Source organism: Antedon mediterranea, chromosome 7 (genome assembly GCF_964355755.1).
Source record: "Antedon mediterranea chromosome 7, ecAntMedi1.1, whole genome shotgun sequence".
Classification (NCBI taxonomy): domain Eukaryota; kingdom Metazoa; phylum Echinodermata; class Crinoidea; order Comatulida; family Antedonidae; genus Antedon; species Antedon mediterranea.
This window is the reverse complement of record NC_092676.1, coordinates 26231886-26240844: the sequence shown is the minus strand read 5'-3', so window position 1 is coordinate 26240844 and position 8959 is coordinate 26231886. Positions and strand designations below refer to the sequence as shown.

The 8959-nt window shown below is 35.8% G+C and overlaps 1 protein-coding gene across 1 annotated transcript; it reads right to left on the bottom strand.

Annotated features, from left to right (window-relative positions):
- Positions 1-858: 858 nt before the first annotated feature.
- On the bottom strand, positions 859-8567 carry LOC140054545 (amine oxidase [flavin-containing]-like). Its single transcript, XM_072099576.1, has 15 exons — positions 8372-8567; positions 6056-6150; positions 5536-5676; positions 4954-5058; positions 4426-4517; positions 4110-4251; positions 3536-3688; positions 2953-3112; positions 2717-2813; positions 2488-2541; positions 2163-2220; positions 1928-2025; positions 1582-1693; positions 1424-1486; positions 859-1011 (listed from the first exon to the last, which is right to left on the bottom strand). The coding sequence occupies exons 1-15, from the start codon at positions 8415-8417 to the stop codon at positions 865-867; spliced, it is 1563 nt and encodes a 520-aa protein (XP_071955677.1). The 5' UTR covers positions 8418-8567; the 3' UTR covers positions 859-864.
- Positions 8568-8959: the final 392 nt, after the last annotated feature.

Below are 8959 nucleotides of genomic sequence, written 5' to 3'. Positions count from 1 at the left end.
TAAACTGGCCTAATGGATGGTGCAAGTGCGCATTGAAGTTTTCTACTTCAATATTACTCAAACAGCAGAGGTCTATTTTATGTGCCTTGATCAGTATTATACGTACGTATATTGTACAGTTATTATAACCATTGATAAACCACACTTTATACAATAGAAACCCTGAGATCAAGCTTCCCGATGACGATGACGTCAGTGGCGTAGGCCTACTAACGGCTATGTGAGCGTTCACTGGCTAAACCCATGAGCAATGCCCACATGAAAATTAAAATATGCCGAAAAGGCTAAAAATACCCAAGGCCTCCAGCGTTTGAACTTGGAGAGGCAGTTAAAGCTTGGTTCCCACTAGAACGTAACGCAAGGACGTAAACGCAACGCAAGCGTTTTAACCAATGACAAGCGAATTTATAGACAGTTATCATTCACAAGCGAATAAGCCATCGCTTGTGATTGGTCAATTCACTTGCGTTGCGTTACGTCCTTGTGTTGCGTCGGTAGTGGGAACCACGCTTAAGGTTTCCTAAACCAGGGGCCTCAGGCCTCTTCGTTAAGCTGGATCATGACGTTAGGCTACGGTTTGTGAGTGCGCCGTACCTATAATGTCGATTGACGAGCAAGATGATAAACGATGATACATAATTGATGACATAATAGCGTGAGATAACAATTTACCTTGCAGACGATGAATTTTTAAGGAATCTCATAGTTCTACTAATTTAACAAAAATTATCAAAGAAGATAATGCGAAATAGAGTTCATCTATTGTTTAGAAGAGATTAGATTTAGTAGACATATTATTTTCAATCAAATGATTCAGAAACAACGAGTATAAATCCAGTTAATCCGGAACAACATCCAGTTGTTTTATTTATTTAAATGTTTGTAAAGCCAAACTCCACCGGCAACGGCAGCCGTCCAAAACGTTGTCCTGGTAACAAAACGTACAAAACCGCGAGCCGTCGGGGCGTTTCTTTCTACGAACGACTTCGGAAATGGAATCGCTGGATAGTCCTAAAAAATAAGAATAATACATTCAAGCAGTATAACACTTTAAAAAAGTAAATAACAGCTGATTAAGTTTTACAGTACGGTTAAAATACTTTATATAGGCTGTTACAGCTTGAGTACGACGCATTTGGCGTCCCATACTTTATATAGGCCTATTCATAGGAATACGCAACTTAAAAGCCAATTTACACAGACGAGCGGTAAAGGTAAGCGGAAAACCGCGTAGCTTGTCAAACGTCTGTATCTACCCATCCTGAGCGACCGGAAGCCTCTCGTCCGCTTCGCGCGCGTTGTGTTTAAATGATCATAATAATATAAGGAATAGCATAGATTGTATATCGTTACCGCTCGATCGTCCGTCTAAATTGTACAGTAGTACTCGGGAAACACTCGGGAAAGGTTTTTCTTCTCTTACCTTTGTTTCTGGTTCGTCTTGCCAAATCATGGATTTCGGTAACTTTCCCATATCATAAAGTATCTATAAAGTCAACAATTAATTGATAATTATCTAATAATATCATAATCACACAACAAAAGTATAACAGACATATTATTAAATGTGCGATTGAATACCTCTCTAGCGGCACGTTCACCAGATTCAACAGCTCCGTCCATATAACCAGACCATTTACTAGCCGTTTCCGTACCTGCAAAGTGTATACAGCCGACTATCCTTCTTAATTCTCTGAAAGTAGATTTTAAGATTGTTGCTCTACTGTGCAGCCCCATGGGTTAAGATCTGTCTACACTATCAAACTGTGACAAAAACATGTGATGTGTCCATATATGAACATGATGATGTCATATCACTACCATATTTGGGCATTTTAATACTATATTAGGGCACATCACATGTTTTTGTCACATTACAGTTTGATAGTGTAGACAGAGCTTAAGTTGTAAAAAAGAGCTAAATTACCTGCCGTATTGGTAAAGAGTTCCTGGCTGGAATATAGTTGTGTAACAACCCGCTGAATACGCTTCTGCCATCCAGTTTTTCTCTACGTAGTTAATTGGCTAAAAATAAAATAAGTTTGTCATTTTTTAATCAACGCCACGCGCTGGTGACGAATGACGTCACCGCTGATAATAATTTTGATAATTATATAATATTATAATTATAAAGACGATATAATTTACAAGAATTCACTTACATGCATTGCTTCATCGGTGCCAAAAACTTTTGCAAAATATCGACACAATTTATCACGTCTAGTTAAAAAAAATTACAAGAAATTTTAGTAGAGCGCCCTCTCTATCGTCACATAATTTGGTTTCGAAATGTGCGGTTGTCGAAATTTGAACCCACTATTATTAGATTGTCGTTTGTTACAAGATTGATTGATTTTAAAATGACAATTGCTGTGAATGACGTTCAAATTTGTTCGATATCAAAATTATACTTTTAGCTTTCTTTCGTTCCATTTACAACAATCACAATCTTTTAATATATCACGTGATAATACAAAAACACGTTACCGTTCATTTTCTGTAAGCTGACAAAACTTTCTAGCCTTGTTTGCGGTTATAAATCTAAAAGAAATTTAAAAAAAATAAGGTTAAAGTGTATCGTCCTTCCTAGTAGAAACACACATTGAATTCCCTCCCAGGCCCATGTTATAATGAATCATATATGAATGAAAAGCTTATAATATTCGGTTAGCACTATACACTAAAGCCTATATTAATGAGGTACGTATTGACTCACGTGACTAAAGCTGGCGCACTTCCATCCGGTTTGGTGTCATCCAATGACCACTCTACTGGCAGATCAGGATCGATACTCCACGAAGAACCACAGTACCCTAAAAACGAACAAGTTATCAATATTATAATTAGCAGTTCTACGAGACATAGTTGACTGGGTCTCAATTCAATATGTTGTTATATATAGGCAAAAGTGAATCTTAATAGCGAGTTGTTAATAAGAATTATAATACCTACCTCTATCTCTCCAGAAGTCAGTCTTGTAATAGACCATACACTTTATTACCGAGCCCATCGGACTGCGCGCGGCAAGCTGGTTTCGGAGCGGTGGCAGTGGAGGGTTAAAATGAATCTTTTGCGTTAAACCTGGTGACATCGCTATAATTACATGTTTCGCCTGGAAATGAAAAAAAAAATAAATCAAGCGCTCGGAAATTAATCGATAACGTTTTTTGACAAACTAGCAATGAATGAATACTAGTAAAAACAAGTGAACAATGTATAGACCTATTGACTTTTTTTCAGGAAGGATGCAATCCCTTCTTCCTGAGAATGGTAACTTGAGAATATGTGGACGTTATCGTACAAACTAACATAATTATATAGACCTACTGATACCCGATATATACTTGTTTTTTTTAAATCTGTAACCAGGGTCCGTTATTATGTTTACAATTATCAACTCAAGCGTTTTCGTTAAGAACAATCTCAACGCTCAAAATACTCGGTTATATAAGTACTTAACGGAAAAGCTATACTCAACGGTAAAGTCCCAATCGAATACAGCAGTGTTATAGTATTTTCAACTAAGTTTGCTTACTTTGTAAGTCTTTTCATTCAATGTTTTGATAACAGCTACGTCTCCTGATTGGTCGAGTGAGTATACTGGGCTATCTAATATGACGCGCTCCTTTCCAATCTTGTTCATAAGTCCGATTGAAATCTGTTGCGATCCACCTATGAATTTCTTCTCCTGTAAAAAATTGAAAAAAGCCACTTTCTGTGTTAGAATTATTGTATGAATTATATTTTTTACAACGATTACTGATTACTGGAGGACCAAACTTAAAGCCTTGGCTTAATGCGTCCTCCTCACACAATTATATTTATTAATTTATGTTTCTGTATTATCATATTGTATTGTATTGTGTGAAACAATAAACTTGAACTGATTGTAGGTTTTATAGTAATAATTAATTACTTACCGTACTAAACAATGCAACAGAACCCCTCATTGGGACCCTCCTATCAGGGGACACTCGGCCTAGCCTGTGAAGAGGACACATTCATGATGTGAACCGACTATCGGGTCAGTTCAAAGAAACACTGTTATTTAAGGGGACATTTGCTGTTTTGTTGTTGGTTCCCGAAGGTGTCATATTTTGACTACTCACCTGTCCGCCAAATTTAGTTGATATTATTCTCACAAATCCCCCACATTGCTTTATGTACCATGCAACAAACAACACTGACATTTCAGTCGCCTGAGATGTAACAATTAACTGACAGATAGTCTTACAGAAGTCATTACCAGTTCTTTAAAAAAAAATATGGTGAAGATAAGTGTAACAGTTCTTTCATTGACATTTTGTCTATTCGTCCCTTTTTCTATTCATCCATTGTTTTTTTCCCATATTCGATATCTATGTCTACTCTATTTTTTCTTTTTTTTCTTTCGTTTCTTTTACTTATTCGTTTCCGTTTACTAACTTTGTCAATGTATTCTTATCAATCCAATCTTGCATTAAAGTGTTATCCAATTCTTCAGCGTCAGGACAATCCCAAGGATCAGCAGATGGAATCTGAATACGAAATAAAGTGTCAACAACAATAATAATAATAATAATAATAACAATAATAATAATAATAATAATAATAATTACGAAACTATGTGTAATGATTATGACAATACTGATGATGGTTGATTGTTATAATGATGATGATGATGATGATGGCGGCATAATGTTGAATAATACGGTAACATGGTCATGGTACGGTAACATTGCCATGGTCAAATAGTACGGTAACATGGCCATGGTCAAATGGTACGGTAACATGGCCATGGTACGGTAACATGGTAATGGTACGGTAACATGGCCATGGTCCATGTTCATGGTACGGGTCCATGGTCATGGTACGGTAACATGGCCATGGTACGGTAACATGGACATGGTACGGTAACATGGCCATGGTACAGTAATATTCACGATTATTGCAATGGTAGTGTTAAATAGTTACCTTTTCACCAAGGCTGTCGATTCCTCGAATCACTTGGTTGATATCCATCCATACGAGAGGGTTGTAAAACGTTGGGAATGATCCTTTGAATGGATAAACTCTACCCTGTGGACATAGTAGATAATCTATGAATATTATTTATATCGTGAATAATTAATATTACAAATATTGAAAGCATATAATATATTATTTATTATATTATTTATAGTTTATATCACCTACTGCTTTTACAAATGTCGTGAATAATGTTGCCGAATGTCACCTTAAACATGACATCACCATGACATCACCTTAAACATTCGGTGTTAATCAAGGACTTACGAAAGTTGGAAAAGCTCTCGAAAAAATCCGTAAGCAGCAGCTGATATAAAACTACTTTAAAAAGTACAAAACGTTCAGCATGTTTCCGAAATGTATAGTATAATATATTGTATATAACATGGCCTCATCTGTAACCATTTCGGCATTAAATATCTAACTTTTGTCCTGATGGTTAAAGTGTTTCAATATTTATTTGATTACTGAACTCAGTCTCGCACAACTGCAATTTAACCTAAAAATACACCAAAAAAGTTATCTTACATCCTGTACCCACGATATCTTAGCGTTCTCGTCAATTGGGTAACTTTCAATGCCTAGCTCTTTTGCTACTCTTAGCAGACGATCTTGTGTGCGTCCAACGTATGAGCCACCCAGATCAACATATCCACCCACTGAAGAATCCTAAGTTACAAAAATCAAAATTTAAAAATTCAAATTATTGTATATCATTTATTAAAATTATCAACCTCATCCTTCTCTCATCAATATCATCATTTTTTATCAACAATATATTTAATAAAACATCGTATTGCGTCGCCTAGTTAGCATCATGGAGGAAATGGTTTAGTCCAGGTTATAAGCTCTGTCTACACTACTATCAAACTAGTTTGACAAAAAAAAGTGTATGCTTAAATATGGTAGTGATATGACATCATCATGTCCATATATGGGCACATCACATTTGTTTGTCACATAAAGTTTGATAGTGTAGACAGAGCTTTAGAACCAAGCTTTATCAATTTAGTTTTTTTTTCAATGATTATCATTATTATTGATTTACCCTCATTGTGTGCGTGCGCCCACCAACTCTGTCACGTGCTTCCAATACCAAAACATCAACGCCGCTCTCGGCAAGCAGCTTAGCAGCACACAGCCCTTTAAATAGAAATGAAAATATAACATTCTCACTCCTGAGGACGATCAAAGTATATTGATCGAAACAGTTCTTTTCAGAAGTAATACACGTGCTGTACCGCAAAATTTATATCAACATTTGATTTCGCCATGCAAACCTTCAAACGAAAATATAATAGTAAAGTAGGTTGGAGTGGGGATTCGGTTCTGTCTCTATTAGGTAAAATCAAAGGATATTATAATATTCTTTGATAAAATTAATACATGGACAACTTGTCGACTAATAGGCTACTTCAATGTTTTGTATAGCTCCCCATACTAGGACGCAACGCAAATACGTAAACGCAATGGATTATCCGAACTGTCGCTTTGTCATTGGTTAACTCATTTGCCTTGTGATTACGTCTTTGCAATACATGTCCTAGTGGGAACCAATACACGGATTCGCTTGTCCATGATGGATCGCAACTTTCGTCGCTCCTAATATTAATCAAATTTTAGGCCTATTCGAGTTTTGATAAATTCTCATTTTTGCAAAACATTTTTTGTAGGCCTACCAAGCAATGTTATCATATCATCATGACCCCCCCCCCCCCCCAAACTTGTATGTGTCCAAATATTGATTTAAAGAGATTATCACTCGCTGTCTCTCAATCAATAATGTCTATGAAACATGAACAATTCTCCATGGCCGAACAATACTACAGCACATAATGGCAATTATAATTGAAACAAAGGATAAAGGGAATTGTGTAGTAATTAAATAAACTATTAATTGTTTAGTTTCGCCTAATGACAGATTTCTGATTGTTGAGTGACAGGAATACAACAGTGATTGTTATGTATTGGCAGCTGTAACGGTGCTTAGACCTAACACATTGGTTAATTATGTTATGTGGTGGTCAAAGGATCGGATATGATGGTGATGATGACTAGCATGTTATGAAGACAATGAGGATGTTGATCCTAATAATATAACATGGAAACAATTATTATGAAGTCAAAGGTCATTGGTGATAACAATTATCATAATTGTTAATGTTCTCAACCTGACCGAACATTTCATTTCATATTAATATTCATTTCCTTCATAATATATAATATTTAAAGTACAAAGTTCATAATTTAATGCAATTTCTATGGCGTTTTGTTTGTTTCCTACAACGAGACGCAACAAATGACGTGCGCACAACTAAAGTATTTTGACCAATCACAAGCGACAGTTTCAAAGATAATCCGTCGCTTGTGATTGGTCAAGTTTATGCGTATAGCGTATTTTTCGACTGTGATTTATTTTAATCATAGTCAATAGACTATGTTTTAATAAAGTGAAAAAACACTGCAAAGTATTCATTTTGGCAAGTTTCCAAGATCCCATGTAGAAACAGTAAACCCACTAAGTAAACAAAATTAACCGATGATCGATATATTTTATTCGACATTTATGGACTTAGTATTTGTTGACAGACTGAATAGGTCCATGATAAGTTCCCGTATCAAACATTTACACAACCATCATCCTATATATACTTTATTTATTTTATTTTAATTTATTTTAAATTAAAGGTAAGCCTACAACAAGGTTACTGAATCCGGACGCCCTAAGGGTCCATAAAATGGAACATATTGACCAAAAGTTGAGGCTTTTAATATGCATTTTTTCTTCGTTACCAAATTGATTTCGACTATCACTTTATCTCATGTCAATATGTTCAATCCAGACATAAAATCAGGTGACAATGAATACTGCTATCCAGGGAACCTATTATTGACTTCCACCCAATGTGGTGTCAACACTTCGACCTATATAAACCACATAGTTCCGAACATCTAGAACACCAAAATAAACAACTTGCAGATGTTCTAGTTTTAATGATGTTAAATGCCTATTCTGCAGAATGAATCCATGAATTGCCTAGTCATAGTAGGCATATAATTAGGCCAAATGGAAATATACGTAAAATGTAATACGTTAGCTGGATATACAGTATTATACGCGCGGATGATTCACACTGGTATAATTATGTGACGTCGAATGTCGGATTGATTTATAGCCTGTGATAAAATTAAAGTAGCGTACAACATACATTACACAATCACGTATGCATGTTGCATAATCATGTAGTACTAGTCACTAGTGTGATATGAAAATAGCCTGTAGCTGCTTTACATTCAGTAATGTACCATTGTTCAGTAGGCCTAGATGTACAAACGGTGCAACTCACATACAAACTATACCTACCGCTAATTCCGCCTCCGATAACGATAACGTCTTTTGTTTCTGCCATGATTACTTTCGCAAAGCTATGGGTATGTTACTACAATGTGTACTGTATTTTGCACTATGGTACAGTATAATGTTATCAGTAGTAATAATAAGCGTTATGTTCTGCGGCGGCGCAGTGATGACAATGAGTGATTTAATCCGAGGGACGTCGTTGGTGATTGGTCAATTAGGTAGCGATTTAGTGTACCATGTCAAAAAGCAACTTCCTAAAATCTGGTCCACCGTGTCTGAATGTGAATCTGCGCCAGCACATATCATCATATTCAGGAAGAATTGTATCTACAAAGAATTACTGTTAAATTTCGCAAAGACGCACGAGCGATATTCATTCACATAAATTAACCCTTTTAACTCTAATTAATGCATGGTGCTTGCGCTTTGAAGTTATCTACTTCAATATAACTCAAAACAGCAGAGGTCTATTTTCTATTTAGAAAGCCTTTGAAATGCGCAGTATCAGCATTATGGATTACGTTCGTAAAGATTGACAGTGTTTGTCAAGATAATGTTAGTCTGTGTTCCAGACGGAGTTTTGTCTTAATA

Coding starts and splice junctions, on each gene's coding strand:
- LOC140054545 (XM_072099576.1), bottom strand. CDS start 8,417: ATGGCAGAAACAAAAGACGTTATCGTTATCGGAGGCGGAATTAGCG. Junction 5,677..6,055: donor GGCGCACGCACACAATGAGG/GTAAATCAATAA, acceptor TTTGTAACTTAG/GATTCTTCAGTGGGTGGATA. Junction 1,012..1,423: donor AAGACGAACCAGAAACAAAG/GTAAGAGAAGAA, acceptor CTTATTTTTTAG/GACTATCCAGCGATTCCATT.